This window comes from Gouania willdenowi, chromosome 19 (genome assembly GCF_900634775.1).
Source record: "Gouania willdenowi chromosome 19, fGouWil2.1, whole genome shotgun sequence".
In the NCBI taxonomy this organism is placed as follows: Eukaryota; Metazoa; Chordata; class Actinopteri; order Blenniiformes; family Gobiesocidae; genus Gouania; species Gouania willdenowi.
The window spans coordinates 9887323-9907834 of NC_041062.1; the positions used below are offsets into that span (position 1 = coordinate 9887323).

Genomic DNA, 20512 nt, shown 5'->3' on the forward strand with positions numbered 1-20512 from the left:
ACAACCCCCCACCCCCACCCCACACGCCCCAACCTGCTGCTGATGATGAGCCGTCTGTGAAAGCACCATCAGATGGTTTTATTGGCCCGGGGGAGCCACAGAGGCCAGGCCCCCGGGCCCTCCATAACAACCTCCATTAGGTCATTATTGAGAAGCAGGTTTGAAGTTTAATAAATACAAAAAAACACATAAAACAACATCAGGATTACATTAAAAATACACAAAACCATAACTCCGCAAAGACACATCACAATAAAAATCATTAATATAAAGGGAAAATAATAATGGTGCCAACATAGATGCTTGAGGTACTCCTGTAGCTGTGAATGATGTTTTCAGTTCTAACTGAGACCTGTTTGATAAATATAACTCAAACCAGTTTACAGCTCTAGGCGAGAAATTAAAGGAGTACAATTTGTTTAACAGGACTTTGTGATTAACAGTGTCGAAGGCCTTTTTAAAGTCAATACATTTTCCTCCAACAACTCCACTTTTATCCACTAACAGTTTCATGTTTTCTGTGAGAAAGCAGACTGCGGTCTCTGTATAATGTTTAGCTATAAAGCCAAACTGCATTGGATGTGTGTTTTTGGAGTCATTTTGTGTGTTTCCTTTGGGTACCGCACAAAATAAGACAGAGGGCTATTTCTGTTCTACATGACAAACGTGTTTAAGGGACAAACAATTGATTTAATACATTTCAAACTTGAATCAATTAGATTAAACTGGATCCAACTTCTTTCCTTCACTTCTCCGATAACATAGCTCCGCCCCCATCAGATCAACAAGAAATGAAGACATGCACTTTTTCGTTCATATAATAATTTTCATGTCTGAAGGAGTTTAGTTATCAATTTGTTTAAAAGGGCTGAGGACATGCTCACAGTCTTCAAAGATGTATCTCTACTTTCCCACCTTCTGCAGGAAGAGGACGATCCTGTTCACCATCTGAGCCCGCTCCTCCTCCAGGCTGAAGAGCGTACGTGGCGTGCGGATGAAAATCTTGGTTTTCCCGTAGGCAACGTCATTGTGGAATCCACAGCCCTGGAGGAGCCTCTTCACAGCTTCTTTGTCTGAGGAGAGGTCGTGGTTGGGCCACGTGAACTCTGAGATCATCTTATACCTGAAGGACAGGGAAACCACATGTCTGTACTGACCACGAGAACCCATCGTGAACTATCAAATGTTTTATCCCTTCACTCACGTATTCATTTAAAACTCAATTCGTACCAACTTAGAACATTTATTTAGAGATTAAATTTTGGTTTAAATCAGATTTTGCAAATGTTTCAATGTATTTCTTCTTTGGCTAATGTTCAATATATAATCGTAATTTTATCTTTTAATACATTTCTTTTTGAAATTATTTTTCTAAACATAAAATAAGCCTGGGTTTGATTTTTAATCTGTGAGATCCTAAAAGTGACAGAAAACGCAGGAAAGCAGGGATTAGCACATAATCCTCCTCCATACCAGGGCAGTGGGTGAAGGAGTGTGTGTGTGTGTGTGTGTGTGTGTGTGTGTGTGTGTGTGTGTGTGTGTGTGTGTGTGTGTGTGTGTGTGTGTCAGAAACCATCCATTACCCAACCACAGCTACAATCAGGGATGTTCGTTTAAGTGCAGCACTAATCAAGTCTGGATTTCTATGAATGAACGTGTGTGTGTGTGTGTGTGTGTGTTTGTGTGTGTGTGTGGGTCAATAACATTTTTAAATTACAATTACGTCTTCAATTACAATTCAATTATAATTATGTTGACCATTATGTTATTTCCAATTACATTCTCAATTACTAAAGTTCAAATACAATTAATCACAATGACTGAGCCTTTATAAAATAAGCCCATAAAACGGTTTGACCCATGTCTTAAATCAGCTGTAAAATATATTATTTATCATCTAATTAGTTTCTCATATCTTGGTTACCTTGTTAGGCTTCCTAATCAATTTAAATATTGGTATTAATATTTTGATATGTGTAAATCATAGAACTATAACACGATTCCCCAGTTTTGTGTTTAATTACATTATAAATGACAGTTTGTATAAAATGTTCATGCCAATTACAATTACAAGTCAATTATCCAAACTCACCTACAATTACAACAGCAACATATTTTTTCAATTATGACTGAAATTTTAATTCAGTCATAATTGTAATTAATGACCAATTATGGGATAACAATTATGTGTGTGTGTGTGTGTGTGTGTGTCACCTCTGCAGGAAGCGTTGGTACGTCTGTCTGTAGGCGAATCCGGCTCGTCTCACTCTAACGTTCTCCAACAGTCCGAGATATTCCACCTGATGACGACAGCGCTCGTTCTCAAACAGCAGCGGTGACTTCACGTCGTTGGGTTTGACGCAGCGCACATAGTACGGCTCCTGTAGGGGGCGACAGACGCACCACAGAGGTAACATTAACCACTAACACACAAACAGGAAGTGACAGACGCTAAGAATGTGGTCGTTTGTGTGATTGTGACCTTTTAGTGTTTTTTGTTATTGTCGTTTTGTACGTTTATGTTTTGTTGAGGTCATTTTGGGTTGTTTTTGATGTTTTGTAGTGTAATTTTGCAGTTGTTTAGTCTTTTTGTACGTTTTTGTTCCTTTTTGTGGTCATTTTAAGCATTTTTCTTCTTCCAGCATTTGCGTCCTTTCAGTGTTTTTTTGTGTGTTGTTGCTGTCATGTTTTTTTTTTTTAATTTTTAAAAACATTAAATTTGTTCTCTGCATTTGACCAATCCCTGAGCAGTGGGCAGTTGGGGGTTAAGGGCATTACTCAGGCGCCCACAGTGATGGCCCATGGTGAGATTCGAACCAGTGACCCTCCGGTTATGCGCCTGCTTTCTTAACCACTCCCCATTCCTGAGTTATTTTAAGTATTATCCCAGTTGTTTTGTGTGTTTTTTGTTTTGTTGCTGTCACTTTGTATAGTTTCTGATGTTTTGTTGTATAATTTTGCTGTTGTTTAGTGCTTTTTGTGCGTTTCTGTTGTTTTTGTGGTAATTTTATGCATTATTGTTGTCATTCCGCATCTTTTCACTGTTTTTAGAGGAGTCCTGTTGTCGTTTTTTTGTGTTTTTCTAGCTATTTTGAGTAATATCCTTGGTGTTTTGTACGTTTTTGTTTTGTTGCCATCACTTTGTGTTGGATTGTGACTTTTGCTATTTTTTCACACATTTTCTGTTGTTTTAACATGATTTTGTCATTTTATTGTGATTTTTTTTCATGTGGTTTTGTTGCGTGTTTTTGAAGTCTTTGTGTGTACTGTGTTGTGTGATGGAGCGCGTCCTCACCTTTGAGGCCAGGTTCTCCACCAGTGAGATCATGGAGTTCTTAAAGAGCGTGGCGGCGGTCAGAGGACGTTTGGTGACTTCAGTGATGCGTAATTTTCCTTCAGGCCACATTCCCTTCAGAACCGGGTTAGAACTGAACATACGGGACACAATCAGTGCACGTCCCTTAGTCCTGGATGTAGATCCATGTTGCAGTGGAGTTTTATACAAAACCAAATATAATACATCTTATTGTTGCACTTTTGCATAAATGTGATTCTTCTTCTGTGGTGGATTTATTTTATTGTAGTATTGATGTATGTATTGACTCGTTCATTAAACATTGATTTGACTTTAACAAAACCAAAATAATACAATACCAAAAACACATGCACAAAAAATGAAAGAAAAAACAAATTAAAAAAAAAAAAAAATGCACAAATTGAATCCATGAAACAAAAACACAAATAAAAGAAAAAACAAAACAAAATGACAACAAAAACATACAAAATTACAGAAATTTATGTAGAATAAATTAAATAGAATAAAGGGATGTGTGTGTGCGTTTGTGTGCGTTACCTGTTGTACAACAGTCTTTTGAAGTCCTGGAACAGCGTGTCCTTGTTCTTATCGATGAAACCGAGCACAGAGTAGCTACACACACACACACACACACACACACACACACACACACACACACACACAGTATTTCAATAAGAAATACTGCTCCAGGACTAACTAGTGACTCACTTGTAACTCGTCATATGATCAGCCTTTCGGACTTTATTCGTTTTAATCATAAAAACATGGACTCGAGGGTAGAAGATTTTTCATTACCCTGTGAGTAAACATTATTCTAACGTAGAAATCCTGAATCCTGACCAACGTTAAGTGACCATGGGATCAATTAATCCTGGAGTCGAGCACTTAATGAGCCCTTAATGGTCAGAAAAGCTCCTGTGGGATGACAAAGCGGCGGCGCTGCAGTGAGCCTCAAACACCTGATGTCGAGAGGTTTTTACTGTTTCAACTGCAACACGTAAATATCCAACACGGGACATGAAAAAAATGTGGCCCACATAAAAAATTGCCAAAAAAAGGGACTCCTAAAACACAAAAAACAACACAAACTGACTCCAAGAACACACACAAAAATGTAATACCAATAAGACACAAAATGACAAAAATATAGAAAATTACAGAAGAATATACAAAAACAAAACACAGAAAGAAAGAATAATAGAAAAATATACAAAACAAACACAAATGCAAAAATTTACGCCACAAAACAAAAAAAACCCCAAAACAAATAACAGAAAATAATACAAAACAACAACAAAAATACACATTGTATTAAATAAAAAATTAAATACACTAAAGGACTCCAAAAACAATAGGGGAATACACAAAACCACAACAAAACCACAGTTCCTTTGTAGTTTCCTGTGTTCATGCTCTGATTGGTCGTTATTCTAATGCTGACATGAAAGTTGATCATGTGACTGAGATCAGATGATAATAAACAGTCATAATGGTCTAACAGTCACAGGCTGAGCAGAGGAGGTGAGATACGTACACCACGTCTCCAGCATAGTGACGGATACGAAAGTCTCGGTCGAACTCCAAACTCTTATCAGTGGGCGAGAGCTACAGAGAGAGAGAGAGAGAGAGAGAGAGAGATGAGTCATGTTTGTTTTTCTGCCTGAGGCGGAGAAAAGAAAACGTTCAAAAAGTCCCAACAGCACGGCTCGTTAGCCTCCGTTAGCTTCACAGATATCACCACTGACAGGAGAACGTTAGCATCATCACAGCCCTAATCTGAGTTATATCAGAGTTTAAACTGCAGCATGGCATTATGGGAAACTGCTTCTAACTCATTGAATGGTCCAACATGGGTCTGTAGTGTCTGTGTGTGTTACCAGATCCAGCTGATAATTCTGCACAGAAATACTCATAACCTTCCTTTTGACACAATAAACCCAACCTGGCAACCTGCTCCTGACGTTAATCACAGTTCCAATGATGTCTGTGTGTTTATTTTGTGAATTTGTATGATTTTCTGTTTTTCTGTTGTCATTTTGAATATTTTTGGTGTCATTTTGTGTATTATTAGTATTTCATATAATGTTTCTCCTTTTGTGTGTGTTAGGCGTCCATTTTTTTGTTATTTTCTTTTTTCCGTCCTACAATTTTCTGGTAATCCTTTTCTTTTCTTTTTTTTTTTTTTTTTTTTTTTGGAGTAAATTCTGTGTAGTTTTCTTTGTGTTTTTCTGTCCTCTGTCACAGACGTATAAAGAATAAATCTGTTCTTAAATGTACAAACATGAAGACACATTAATATGCAGATTAATTAACTGGATTCATTAAAAACAAACAAACGTCTCCTCCACATCTTCCACTGATGGATGGATTTATGGACTTAAATCTTGTACAAAGTCTGTCTGAGACAACAAAACACACGCGCACACACACACACACACAAGCCAACCAACAGATGCTTCGTTAGGGCGACAGCTCGAGTCAGCTGGAAGTCAGAGCGAACCTCACAGATCCTAATCAATCACAGTCCAACACACACACGCACACACATGTTTATTTTATTATTAACAAATGAATGAATGAATGAATTAAATTCATGTCACAATAATAAGTGAAATAAATAAAACATCTAAATGACAGAATAAACAGAACACATTTTTTCAAAATAAACCATCCGTGTCACTACACCACCTCTGTTTCCCAGCATGCCTTTCACCAGCAGCCTCCGCTCTGCCATTGGCTGCCAGTGACGTCACTACAGGAAAGTGTTGAGTCAGGCCTACAGCTCATCTGATTGGTCTCTGCTGCCCTCTAGTGGTCACTGAGGGAACTGCAGACAGTCTGAAACCAACTGAGCTTTGAACTGATAATAACGACAGACACACAGACCTCATGTTAGGTCCATAGAATCAACAAGTGGATGTGATTCTACAAAAAACATCTGTCCAAAATGAGAATAATTATTTAACTTTAATATCGCCCATCTCTGATTATAACTTAACTATATATAAAATTATAAAACAGTACAAACCAGTATAAACCAGTCTATACAGTGTCAAACACCTTCAGGAGGTCCCAGCTTCACTGCTGTTCTGCTCAAACTGGTGTCCATGTTAACTGATTAGCAGCCAACACTCAGACACAGTCACCAGCTGGTTTAAAACACCAGTGGAATCACTCAGCTGCAGTGTGTCTCAGTGTAAATGAGGTTGAGCAAACTAGTCCCTACTAAGCGGCTGCTGCTACATGACATCCAATGCATCATCATTACCATCGTTATTATTATTATTACAGTTGTTACCTTGCGGCTGGTGTAGTGCGCGTGCTTGGACAGTTTCCCGTTCAGTCCTTGGAGGAAAAGCTCGTCAGTGACCTTCCCAACGTTCATACAGGCTTCGTCCAGCACTGAGAAGATCCCTTTGTGCTGCTGCTCCACCAGGTCCACGATGATCTGGTTGTTGAAGTAATCGATCTGTGAGCAGAGAGCGAGGGATCAGAGGTGTTCCTCTCTAAGTGTGTAGAATGTGTTTATTATAGGTAGTGGCTATCCGTACGGCTGCCCTATCAATATACCCACATTTTATCAGTACGCAGCGCCCCTGATTGGCCAGTTTAGGTCAATTGATAGGTCAGTCATTGGCCAGGTTAGGTGACGTGACTGAGACTAAACCTAACCGTAAACCTAACCATAAAAAATATTTCTTTATTTCATGGTAGAACGTACGTGCTTCCAGGGAATCCCCTCCCTCTGGTACTCCTCCTGCTCCTGCTTCAGAACCAGTTGGATGAACAGCTGCTGCAGCTTCTCGTTGCAGTAGTTTATGCAGAACTGCTCAAAGCTGCAGAACATCACAAGGAACCACGGTTTGAACACCTGAGCTTTGAGGACCGCCCCCTCCCCACGGCTCCCACCTGTTGTTCTGGAAGATCTCAAAGCCGTAGATGTCCAACACACCGATGACCGTGTTCTTCCCGTGGACTCTGGCGTCGTAGTTCTTCACCTCGATAATGTCGTTGATGCGAGCAACGATCCAGCAGAAGAGGTGCTCGTACATGGCCTGAGGAGGAAGGGGAGGGGGTAGAGCCAGGGGAGGAGCCAGGGAACACGTTAGGAAACACAAATTACAAACACACAACACTTAAAAGCATCTAAACTGGCTATATCAAACTCATTTTAGTTCAAAGGCCAAATACTGAGCAGTTTGATCACAAGTGGGCCACAGATTATAGGTTGGAAAACAAACAATTTCAACATTAATGTGGCCAAGTTTGCACTTCCATTTATAAATTAGACAAAGTATGGAAGGCATCAACAATATCTAAGCAATAAGTGAGAGATACTTTAATGTCCTTTGATTGATTTGATTTTGATTTTATTTTTTTAAACAATTTTTATTTATTTTTGGGATATTTTGTGGAATAATTTGAGAAAAATTGCAGGATTTTGGATAAATTTAGTTAATTTTTGCTTACTTTTTTACCCTTTTTCTGCAACTCCACCAAACTAACCATATTTTAACCAATTTTCATCACTTTTTCTTGCCACATTCTTGTTCATTTTAATGCATTTTTGCTACATTACTCCCATTTCTGACACTTCGTCATCAAATTCCAATGCATTTTCTGTCCATTTCTTCCACTTATAAACCCTTTCCACCACTTTTCCACCTAATGTTACGTGTTGACTCATTATTGTCACTTTTAACCTCTTTTCACCATATTTCATGCTTATTTTTGCCAATTTAACCACATTCACAATTTGTCATGCTTTTAAACTAATTGTTCCAATATTGACATTTTGAACCCATTTTACCACTTTTTCTGTCAGTTTTTCTATGTTTTTTAAAATCCCAGTTCACCACCATTCTTGTTCACAACACCTTCCGATTAAGTACTGACTTTGGCAAGGGCGTCGCGTCCGTAGCTAGCTTCCTGCTCCGTGTGCTGCTTCTCGATGACATCACGTCCTGTGGCCACCGTGCGGTAAAGCAGGGCTTTCTCCACGCTCTCGTCCTTCGTAGACAGTAGCTCTGCGATGACGGACGTTAGCTTGGTGTTTTCTATCAGCGTCACGTCGCCGTCAACACCAAACGTCAGGTTTCCCTAAGACACAAACGTCATTACGCGTGACTTCCTGGAAATAAAACGCCAACAAAGACGAGCACCCTAAAATACAATAAAGAACAGATCTATTCATGTGTATGTCTATGTTACTAATCACCAGGTGGAGGATTGTTGCTATGATCTTATGCGTCGTCTGAATCACATTGACGGTGAATACCATCACTGTCATGGCGTCTGCTCGTGCAAAATCTCAAACTGCTTGTGCAAAACTTAAACAGGAACAGATCTATTCATGTGTATGTCTATGTTACTAATCACCAGGTGGAGGATTGTCGCTATGATCTTGTACGTCGTCTGGATCTCGTCGGCGGTGAATCCGATCACTTTCATGGCGTCGGCGACGGCTTTGAAGTCGGCGCTGTCGTTGATGCTTGACTGCAGAGAGAAACAGGAGCCGATATAGATCTATAGATGTATGTTTTCCATCCACAGATCAGCACGTGTGTGTACCTTGATGACCCCTCCCACTCTGATGTAGCTGTAGGTGCTCGGATCTTTGTGCACATGCAGAGAGCGCAGCAGGGAGTCGGGAGCTCCTTTCAGCAGCTGCTCAGGGAGACCAACAAGTTCACAACACCGGCAGTGCATGTTCTCTGGTGCAAAACTTTAAACCTGCTCATGAAAACATGTCATTCATTCTCTATTTACGTTAAAAACCATGTTGTTACATTATGTTACCAATGTTGCGTTTTAGTTAGTGACTACAAATGTTGACACTAGCTAAGCTTTGTTAACATTAGAGGCAGTTTTTAGCAAATAGAGGGAAAACAACATACACTTAACATGCTGGTGTCTCACTTCAACTGGTCATCTGTATAACTGGTGACACATTGCAGCAGAAACGAAGCTTTAATTGCCGTCCCACAGTTTTTACATTCATCTAAACGATAATAAAATTATAGACAGCTATGCTTTTAGCAACTGCCCTTACAGTCACAGGGTAACACAATCACCACTTAAACCACAACACCAACTATTAACACTGTGGAGTCAACTTTACCCCAGCATTACCCCAGTCTTAGAGATACAGATACGGTTCCTGTTTAATGAGCTTATAATAAAGAGCAGCACTGCTAGAAACCAGTCACTAGATAACATGGTAACTAGTACAACCACAACACCATCTGGTGCAATCCAACAGGATCTATTTAATAATGTTTCAGTCATTTTGGTGCATTAGATACACAAACAGATGTTTACCTGATAGAAGGAGTGAAAGCTCCTCTCTCCTTCCTGCTGGAAGATGACTCTGGACTGTGGGACACACACGCACACACACACACACACACACACACACACACAGCTTAATCTACTTTAGTATGTCAGGAGACACTTCCTCCATCCAAATGTTGAAACAACTTGTGTTGTCAAAATTCGTCTTAGCTTAGAAGTGTATTTGTTTGCTAAGAACATCTTTCAGTGTTCAACATTTCTATTTGCTTTCACAAACAAAACCTGCATGCTAAATTGGTTCAACTCTGACACTGCTATCGCGACCACATCGTCTTCACTCTGAGGGGCGAATTCACGTAAGGTTTATGGTTTTAAAACGTGTGCAAACGTCACTTCAAGCGTTATTAAGGTGTACAAAGCCCAAGGAATCGGGTGTGCGCCGCTGCTGCGCTTCCAAATGCGCCCTCATTCCATTTAGAGCGTTTCCCTTTGATGAATATGCATTGTAGGCGGATCTCCCAGAGGGAGCAAAAATATGGGAGGAGTGAATGCAAATAAATTAATGCAGGGGACGCAATGCGATTCATGGAGCTGTTTGCGGTGATAGTTTTAGTACCAGAAAATACCACGACTGAGAAGGAGGTGCAAACACACGCAGAGATCATCGTTGCCATAAATGTGGACAGAAAACACAGCAGAGATGGAAAAAGGGGCTCCAGTATGTGTGTGCGTGTAGCTTCGGACTCACTGCATTCTCCACATTAAACGAGCAAAACGTTCATCATTTAAAAAGAGGCAGGTCTGCACCAGTTCCGCTCGTGCAGTAATCATTGCTGCAATCTTGGTGAATTCCGCGCAGCAAGTGAGGAAACTGCGTCACAACAGGATTTAGGGAAGCAACTGAATTACTACCCTTTATTTCAGATCTTTGTGAATCCGGCCCTGGGTTTTTCTATCAGATATGTATAAATGTCTGGCCATTGAACATCAGGCCAGGACCGCACATTGGACGAACACTCGTTTTTGGGAATGCTGCATGGATCCCGCAATTGTTCACCTGTAAAGTGAGTTTCCTTAAATAAACTTGTCACCTGAGGTCGCGGCCGCGGCCGCGACCTCAGGTGACAAGCTTTCTACATACTTCGAACAATTTTCGAGCCTTAACAGCTGTTCATTCATTGCTATTTTTCCATTTTTCAAGCATCACATATGTAAACAACATGTTAGCGCAAAACTTTAAACTACTTGGGCAAAAATTCAAACTGTTCGTGCAAAACTTTGAATTGCTTGTGCAAAAAATTAAACTACTTGAGCAAAACTTAAATCTGCTTGCGCAAAATTTCAAACGGCTTGCAAAGAACTGTAAACTGCTCGTGTGAAACTTTAAACTGCTTGTGCAAAACTTTAAACTTCCACATGCAAATTTCAAAATGCTTGTGCTGTGCAATTTGTCCTCACTCCCCCAGAAGTTTAGAAACTGCTCGCACCAAATTTCTCAGAACTGCTTTCACGCAGACTTTATCTGTTTTGATGGCCCGCGTGCCCACTTTGACTTTATCGGATTAAAAGTCGCCCCACACACGCCGTTGAGTGACCGCACCTTCTCCAGCAGGTAGTTGCTGATGTGTCCTCCGATCGGGTCTCCCTTGAAGTCAAAGTTGATGTCCATGTATTTGCCGAAGCGGCTGGAATTGTCGTTGCGGTTGGTCTTGGCGTTCCCAAAGGCCTCCAGGACACAGTTGGACTTCAGCAGCATGTTTTTCACCCTGCGGAGAGGGGCGGGGTCAAAGGTCAGGCAATCACAGCCCATAATACCAGTCGCACTGAGTCGCTCTCACCTCTCCACCTCCGCCCTCTGGTTGGGGTTGGTAATAGCAGCGATGTATTGCATTATATATTTGCTGGCTTCAGTTTTTCCTGCTCCACTTTCCCCTGTAAAGGAAATAAAACAATTGCTCCAATAATTCTCACAATAAAAGAACAGAATGCCAGCATCCTATCTATGATATGCAAAATCCTATTTTATAACAATAGTTAATTTTAGTTTTTTTTTGCCTCCACCTGTAAGGCTTTTACTTTTCTTTGCATTTTTCACGAGTTTTTATTTTTCACATCCATTGATTTACATTTTTTATTCATACAATATTGGTTGATTTTTATTTTAATACATACGCCCTATAGTGTAATTGTAACTTTAACTGCTTTCTAATGAGTTTTGTTTGTCTTATTCATGTCAGGATATTTATGATAATTTTTGTTTTTTAATGTATGGAAAAATTTAAATCAATGTATAAAAAATATTAGAATTGTTTTAGAAATATATTTTTAAACATGTTATTTTAATTAAATTATTTTATGTATAAAATATTTAGTCATTTCAAAGATTCTTATGTTTTTGTAAACCAGTTTGAGTTTTATAAATTATAACATTGAATATGTAGCTCTATGTTCTAGCATTGACCACAGGAGGGCGCTGTTGCCTCTTCTTTAACACAGCTTGTGTTAATTTTACATTTATCATTTTTAATATATTATTTACCTTTTATTTTACAGTTATAATTAATTATACATTTCACTACAAAAATTAGATTTTTTATTTATTTATTCTATAATTATTATTTTTTTTTTTAAATATAATTACGCAAATAATAAAGAATAGTTATTATTATTGTCATTGGGTTAAAGGGTTGAGGTGTGACCTGAGATGACGATACATGTGTCCTTGTTCCTCCTCTTCATGGCTTTGTAGGCGGAGTCTGCAATGGCAAAGAGGTGCGGCGGCCTCTCGTAGAGCTCGCGGCCCCGGTACTGCTCCACGCTGTCCCGGCCGTAGATGTTCATGGGCCGGTACGGGTTCACCGACACCACCACCTCCCCGATGTAGGTGTAGATCCGACCCTTCTCAAACCTACGGAGGGACGAAAACACGTCAAACACACAAGATTTAAGTCGCTTCACAAAAACACACAAAACAAAAGGAAAAAAAATACACAAAGCAATAACAAAAACACACAAAGTCTTTGTTGTTTCGTGTGTTAAAGCTCAGAAAAATACCCATGAATTATGATTCAGTTTGACGTGAAAAGTTCACCCAAAGTAAATTGCACATTTCATGTCTTTACACTCTATCCAAAGGGGGCACTACTCAACTGTTTGTGGCATTTTTGCGAATGCATCTACTGTGGCACCGGACATGTCTGCCACACAAAACGATCCGCAGGTTTCGCAGGATCAAAAAATGTCCCCTTTCGAAGCAAAGCACCGCCCACTAGCGACACATCCAACTCGGTGAGTTTCACTGCCTTCTGCACGAGGAGCAGCGCTCCTTTTTCTCCTCTCACAAACATAAACCACCAGTGAATAAAGCCGGTGTGATTAGCGGCTAATGCTGTCCTAGCTCAGTGCCGACTTTCAAAGATGAAACCTACAGAGAGAACTTTTACCTGCTACTACCACCTCCTCGCTGATTCTCCTCCACGCCAAATCCTGCCTAGTCCGGTTCCGGTTATAAAGGCCGTGTCATACAGCTCCAGGTGGTCACACACAGCTTCTACTCCATGGTTGAATGGGTGAACAGACTGTGTTGACGGCCTGACGTCATCATCAACAAAGACCCTGATCGGCTTTTGTCATGCGAAACAGTTGCAGGAGTTCAATATTTTCAACTCTTGCGAATGTGCAAATATTACAAAAAAATCTGGAGCACGCTTGCATGGCCAACGCTCTTGGTGTTGGAATCGGACCGCACCGCCGCACAGGAAAGATTTCGCCTGTGGGCCGCGTCTTAACTATTGACTTTGCATGTAATCTGGTCGCACGAACATTTCGTGACACATCCGGTGTGAACGCATCATATCAGCTTCTGATTATGAAATATTATTAGTGACATTATCGCTTCTTAAAAACAAGTTACATAAGTTGCACCTCTATTCCTTTAAAACGGAGGCTACAACTTATATAATGAAGCAACTTATATGTAAATGTTCTAGTTTTCAGCACCATCTAGTGAGAAAAATGTGAACTGGTTGTGAAGTGTGATAAAAGATGCTCCTGAAATGCATTTATGAACACGTGTGATTGTTAGTAACCTTGGACTCAACTAGGAGGCGGAGCTACAGGGGGTCAAACAGTACGTAAAGATGTTGATTCAGCGCCTGATGTTTGTGTTTACTGCGTCATCACGACGTCCTTCCTAGTTTACATACAAGAACGTGTAAAATACACAATTCAAATACTATTAGCTGAGTAACATTCATATTCTTAAAGACAAAAGAAACCTATTGGTTGTCATTCCAGCGGGAATTCTAAATTCTGTGAAAAGGAACTGATACTCCTGAGCCTGCAATGAAAGTAATACATTTCTTTCCTGGACTCGTCCCCTGGTATCTATCCCATCATACCCCCCCCCACCCCATCATACCCCCCACCCCCCACCCCAACTGCCTCTGCAGATAAAGAGCTGCTGTGTGTGCGTGTGCGAGCAGCAGCACTAACACACCATGAGCACACCGTGCGCTCGCTCCATTGTTCCCACCAGCTGCTTCCCACCGCCATCATCGACAATGAAGAGCTTCTGCAGCACAGAGCGTGCACGTGACGCAAGGAGCGCCCAGCGCACGTGAACTAATCCAAGAAACACATTTACATTTAATTGCTCGTCAACCATCAACTATTCATATTTTGGTTTTTGTTGTTTTGTGTTTTTACATCATTTTGTGTATTTTTTTTGTTTAATTTTGTTTGTTTTTTGTTGTTTTGTGTGCTTTTGAAGACATTTTGTGTATTTTTCTGTTTGATTTTTGTGTTTTGAAGTCATGTTGCGTAACATAATTTTGTTAGATTTTTGGATGTTTGTTGTTTTGTGTGTTTTTGGAGATATTTTGTGTGTTTTTATGATTGTTTTTTGTTGAAGTTATTTTGCGTATCTTTCCGTTAGATTTTTGTTATTTGTGTGTTTGAAGTCCTTTTGTATATTTTACCATGGTCTTGGTCTCGATTTGTGTTTGTGGTGTTTTGTGTGTGTTTGTTTCGTCAGCTGGTGTTCTTTTTGTCATTTCCTAGCGTAATCTTGACAATGTCGTTGATGTTTTGTATGTTCACACGTTGTGTCAATGTGTATTGTGTTAATTCATATTTCTCCCAAAACAAATGTATTTAAGCCTATGTTTCCTCTTTAGTGAGTTCTCTCAGACTTTTACTGTGTTGTTCTCCAAACAGGGAGAATAAAGGCAGTGAGGGTTGGTGTCACGTGCTGCTGGAGCTCTGATTAAATCTGCGGTGCGTCGTCCTCGGCCTGAGCCGCTCGCCACGTGATGTGGACCTGACGATGGTTTAGGGAATTATAAAGAGCAGAGAGGTCATCTTTAATCTGACAGATGTCCTGCTGCTGTTTGCAGAGACAACAGCTCTGTGTGTGTGTGTGTGTGTATCTCCATGCGAAGGCACTGATGTCGCTAACAAACACAGGACATTAGACTGAAGAACCAGGAGATGATCACGTGGTTTATTAGCATCGCATTAATCAATAAAAACCTGCAGATGCTGTGAAGCATATTGATGATGGTAAGTTAGCAACAGATCAGTATGAACCGTTATATACACGCTAACCTTAGTGACAATATCACTGAACATGAAGACCAGGACCCGACCAACCAGACATGATCTACAGGCTGAGTCTGGATCAGAGGGACCAGGTACTGGAGCCTCATGTACGCCCAAAAACATGCGTAAGTCAAAATCCTGATGGATCAATTAGGGGTGGGCGATATATTGATATTCAAGATATATATAGTTTTCCTTTTTGGCGATTGAGAAAAATACAATATCGCCTATATTGATAAACATATTTTTTATAGTTTATTTTCTATTAAAATACTTGTTTTAGGCGTCGCTGCATTTTCTTTTTCTCCCTTTAAAGGGGTAAGGAATCATTTATGAACATGTTTAAAAGTAGAAGGTGGCAGGAAAGAAAGTAGTAGCAGATTCCACCAGCCGCCAACACTTCTGGATAAGAGAAGGATAAATATATAGCGCCCTCTGCTGTTTCAATTTTCACAGTATCGATGTGAACCGTGATACCTATGAATCGATTTTTAACTGCCTTACGATTAATCGTTACATCCCTAGTGCACTCACATCCATGCTGATTCAGATGTTCAAAGGATAGGTGCGTAAATCCAGTCCCACGCACAAGTTCATACATCTAAATTTTTACGAGCATACGCCAGTTTCTGGATTGAGATGTACGCTTATTTCACACAAGTCTTTGTACATGAAGCCCCAGGTCTTAAGCTCATCAGGGTCCAGGATGTGGGGGTAAAATCCTGAGGAGAGATGCCCAGAGGAAGGCGCACATTGCTCCACTGAGGCTCTGACAACCTTTGAATCCAGCACACCGCGCTCTAAAGACTGCTCTCACACGGTCTGTGGGAGACGCCAGCCATCATCACGTCCACCCCCCCAGTGCCCACCAACACTCATCAATATTCACGAAGATCATAGGAGGACGGTTTCACTCCTCCTGTGATCTCCTCCTGTGATCTCCTGTGACAATAATGGGTCAACATATGTGACATTAGGTGGAAAGTGGTGGAAAGGGTTTATAAGTGCTGAAAATGTCTTGAAAGTGGAAAAATGTGCAGAAAAAGCATTGAAATGAGAAGTGGCAGAAATTGGGAGTAATGTAGCAAAAATGCATTAAAAGGAGCAAAAATATGACATGAACAATTGATGAAAATAGGTGAAAATATGGCAAGTTTGGTATAGTTGCAGAAAAAGGGTAAAAATAAAAGAAAAATGTTCAAAAAAATATTCTTAGTTTCTTGAAAACATCTGGCGACCACCTGCCAGTGTCTCGCGACCCCAAATAGGGCCCTGACCACAAGGTTGAGAACCTCTGATATTGATGATGATAAGTGCAATGAAAAACAGCACAGGTTTGTGTTAGCTTATCACGTAGCAGTGGTAAAGCAGGGTCAAAGGATAAAGGCTACATCACCCTATTGGTTCACACACTGTCTATCAGACTCATAAACAATTAGATCAGGGGTGTCGAACTCATTTTAGTTCAGGGTTCAAATACGGAGCCGTTTATCTTAAGTGGGCCACAGATCATAGGCGGGAAAATGGGTTACAGTATTTAATCATTATTGTGCTCTAGTTTGCAATTGCACATATAAATAAATAATAAAATATGCACAGCACTGATAATATGAAAGCAATAAGTGACAGATTTCAGACCCTGCAGGATCTTCACTTTCAATTTATAGGATTTTGTGGCCAATTTTTTGGCAATTTGGGGAAATTTTATGAAATAATTTAAAATCGCAGGATTTTGGAAACATTGATGATAGTTCTTTTTAACAATTTGAGACTAAAAATGACTTCCATGTGATATAATCATAGGGAAGTGCTAATATTGTGGAGTTTCACTGAATTTGTGTTATTATGGAGATTACAACAGATTTACAACAGAATTAGTTTATAATTCACACAATGATTCATGGTTTCTCTGTCTGTTTTGCTTTCTGCTGAGGGCCGAATTGGATGCTCTAAGGGGCTGGATTTGGCCCCCGGGCCTTGACTTTAAAACATGTGGATTAGACGATAACTGTCGTCCATCCCTGACTTGAACTGGTGTTAATGGGAGCAGAACTTTTCCACTGGTTTTAATGGTTTTAATGGAGTGAGCTCAGAGCAGGAAAACAAAGGCTGGTTCTGCTCTGTGTTTCCATGAGGCTGCAGCTCTGATGTCTCGGGGGGAAATGGGAGCAGTGTGTGAACTGGTGCAACTGGGACACACCTAACACACACACACACACACACACACCTTCAACTCTGTGTGAAAAACTAATGGCAAGCCTCAAAAAAGTGTTTCAAAGTCAGTGAAAAACACTTTGAATGTGAGAGGTGAAGTATGGACGCTAGTTTTCCAAATGTCTCGCACACGCTGCAGCCGTGATGTTTCCAGCCTTTAAACTCTGGAGCAAAGTGCAGCAGAACGCCGAGCGGCTGCGGTTCCTCGAGGCCGCACTAATGAGACGTCTGAGCTGCTGAAGCTATTTCAGAAGAAGTGGAAAAGTGAGGGGGCGGAGCCTGAACATTCTTGTGGTCAGACTGGACTTGTGGGAGCAGAAAGTAAAACGTTGTCACCCTCAGACGCGTCTGCGTGGCTTTAGGGTCAGAGTGAGAGGCAGTGATCTAACAGTGTGATTAAATCTACGGGCATGCAGGAACGCATGCTAACTAACTAACTAAGTCCTCACAAAGTCTTAAAGTCCTGACAAAGTCTTAACAAAGTTCTCACAAAACTTTGACAAAATCTTGACAAAGTCCTCACAGACGTATGTGTGCGTGCGTGGATAAGGGGCGTGGCCTTCCTATCTGTGGACTTTGAGCAAAGCAAACACAGCCTGAGGCTCAGCTTTGAACTTGAACACAATCCTTTCGTTCCTTTGTGTGTCATCCCTACAAAAAAGCTAGAGTCCTGCAGGCCACACCCCTTTCTATGATACTTTCAAACAGGGCTGCCATTGTTCCCATGACAACCAGTGAGAGCTACTGCATACGCTCAAATAATCAGATGCTAATAAAGAAGCCTTTCCTGCTTAACCACCTGCTCCTCATTACCACACACTTCCTGTTCAGAGGGTCAAAGGTCAAACCGCTCCAAAATATTTTAAACAAACACGCATTGATTGACATTAAAGAAAGAGTAAAAAAAAATGTCATGAATAAGTAAACAAAAACAATAAAATTAAACATTTGAATGAAAAAAAAATATTATCTATATATTTTAAAATCTAGAAATTTAAAATATAATTGAATTGATAAACAATTTTTGATAATAAACTAAACTTTAATAAAAACTACATTTTAATGAAAAAATAATTTGAATGAAAAGCTGAATTAAAAAAAAAACTAATTTTTTATAAAAAAAAAATACATTTTTATTAAACGCCAAATTTTATAATTTTTGTTAAATTAAAAAAACAATTTGAAAAAGCATTTTAAAAAAGTATTAAAAAATGTAAAATAACTTGATAAAATACAAAATAAAATTTAAAAACAGTGAAATGAAAATAAAACACTTGTTGAAATATATCATTATATTTGGGCGGTGGCTTGTTGTTGAAAGGACGATGGTGAGTTCTGCAGACAGAAACACTGCTTTGAAGCAGAACCAGGAACTGGGAGCAGTGGGAAAAATACTGCTGCCACTTCCTGTGTGAGTCACGCTTATCGGACGTACACATCAGGACCGCCACAGTGCTACACAGCCGGATCTGAACAACAACACCACAAATGATAATAATTACCCAGAAAACACACAGCAACAAGATCAAAACACACAAAACAACATCAAAAAGTCATGGAATAATAACAAAAACACACAAAACATCAAAAACAAAGAGATTAATAAAAACATACAAAACATCAAAAACACATGGAATAATATAAAAAACGGAAAAAAACAACATCAAACACACAAACACACATCAAATTTTAACGAAAACACACACAAAACAACATAAAACATATGGACTAACAACAAAAACAAAAACAAACAAAACCACATGTAATACAAACAAAACAACATAAAAAACACAGAATAATATCAAAAACACACAAAACAACATGAAAAATACGGAACACAGATCACAATGTCACAAACACACAAAATCACAAAGCTAGTCCAAATGACAACTAACTCCTACACAAAACAACAAAAATAATACACAAAAGGACTCTGACCAGTAAAAAAAAATCAGTTGTATGAAAGGAATATAAAGCAGCCGCTGCACAGACTGTGGAGGAGACGTTTTGATGTCTTCAGTTATCGGCCTGAGAAAGGAAATATTATCTGTTATCAGATCTCTTGTCTTGTTTTACGCGTACGTTTTTTATAAATATGAAATATATTCACATTTCCAATGTTTTCCAAAGTGAACGATATTATGACGTTATTGATATTTGATGAGAACTCTTTCATAGGAACATTAGAACTCCCTATGTGGGGGTAAGGTTATATCCCTCCCTCTGCTCTCAATCCTGAAACACTGCGTCTAGGAGAAAGTGAGCAGAGGAAGCTGAGGCGCCGTGTCACGCCCTCTACAAACAACGCTGTGCACGATGCCTCCGCCTCAGGCCCTGGTCTGGGCCGTCTGCAGAGGAGGAACAGACAGGCCGGAGGAGGATTCCATTCACAAAGAGTGAGTGAAATCACAGGAAATGTCTCCTAACATCACAGACACATTCCTGACGATCTGTATGTGTCGGGAATCAAAGCAGAATCATTTCTCCCAGAGGAACTGAACACATTCCTCCAAACCTCAAACTGTTCCTGAACATTCCTGCTCTGAGGCAGAGAATTGGTACTGATCCATCCTTCAGAAGACCAGATAACTCAGTTATTTAAGGACAAAACAACTCCTGATTGTTCCAAGCTTCAGTCCACATGTAGTACGTGAGAACTGGTGTGCGATTGGTCAGAATTCTAAAGTGGGTGTGGTTTGTGTTGTTGCACCCTTTGGTTAATCAGCATATGGTGTGTGCAGGCACTGAAAGAACGGCGTGATCTCATGTACACAGCACACAAAGTCCTGACAAAGTCTTGACAAAGTCTTAAAATCTTAAAAAAGTCTTGACAAAGTCTCAAAATTTAAAAAAAAGTCTTGACAAAGTCTTAAAGTCTTGATAAAGTCTTGACAAAGTCTTAAAGTCTTGACAAAATCCTAAAGTGTTGACATAGTTCTGACAGTCTTGATAAAGTCTTGAAAAAGTCCTGACAAAGTCCTGACAAAGTCTTCACAAAGTCTCAAAATTTAAAAAAAGTCTTGACAAAGTCTTAAAGTCTTGACAAAATCTTGACAAAGTCTTGACAAAGTCTTGACAAAGTCTTGA

The 20512-nt window shown here is 39.8% G+C and overlaps 1 protein-coding gene across 1 annotated transcript in view; it reads right to left on the reverse strand.

Annotated features, from left to right (window-relative positions):
• myo1d (myosin 1D) overlaps positions 1–20512 on the reverse strand; it is a 37669-nt gene that overhangs the window by 14300 nt on the left and 2857 nt on the right. Inside the window, exons 2-16 of the mRNA XM_028476047.1 lie at positions 12310–12518; positions 11449–11542; positions 11211–11376; positions 9638–9691; positions 8888–8983; positions 8696–8812; positions 8213–8416; positions 7226–7371; positions 7038–7152; positions 6615–6785; positions 4851–4921; positions 3854–3928; positions 3296–3428; positions 2215–2381; positions 916–1123 (exon numbers count right to left, since the gene is read on the reverse strand). Of these exons, the coding sequence (XP_028331848.1) occupies positions 916–1123; positions 2215–2381; positions 3296–3428; positions 3854–3928; positions 4851–4921; positions 6615–6785; positions 7038–7152; positions 7226–7371; positions 8213–8416; positions 8696–8812; positions 8888–8983; positions 9638–9691; positions 11211–11376; positions 11449–11542; positions 12310–12518 (2026 nt within the window). The remainder of the gene's footprint in view (positions 1–915; positions 1124–2214; positions 2382–3295; positions 3429–3853; positions 3929–4850; positions 4922–6614; positions 6786–7037; positions 7153–7225; positions 7372–8212; positions 8417–8695; positions 8813–8887; positions 8984–9637; positions 9692–11210; positions 11377–11448; positions 11543–12309; positions 12519–20512) is intronic.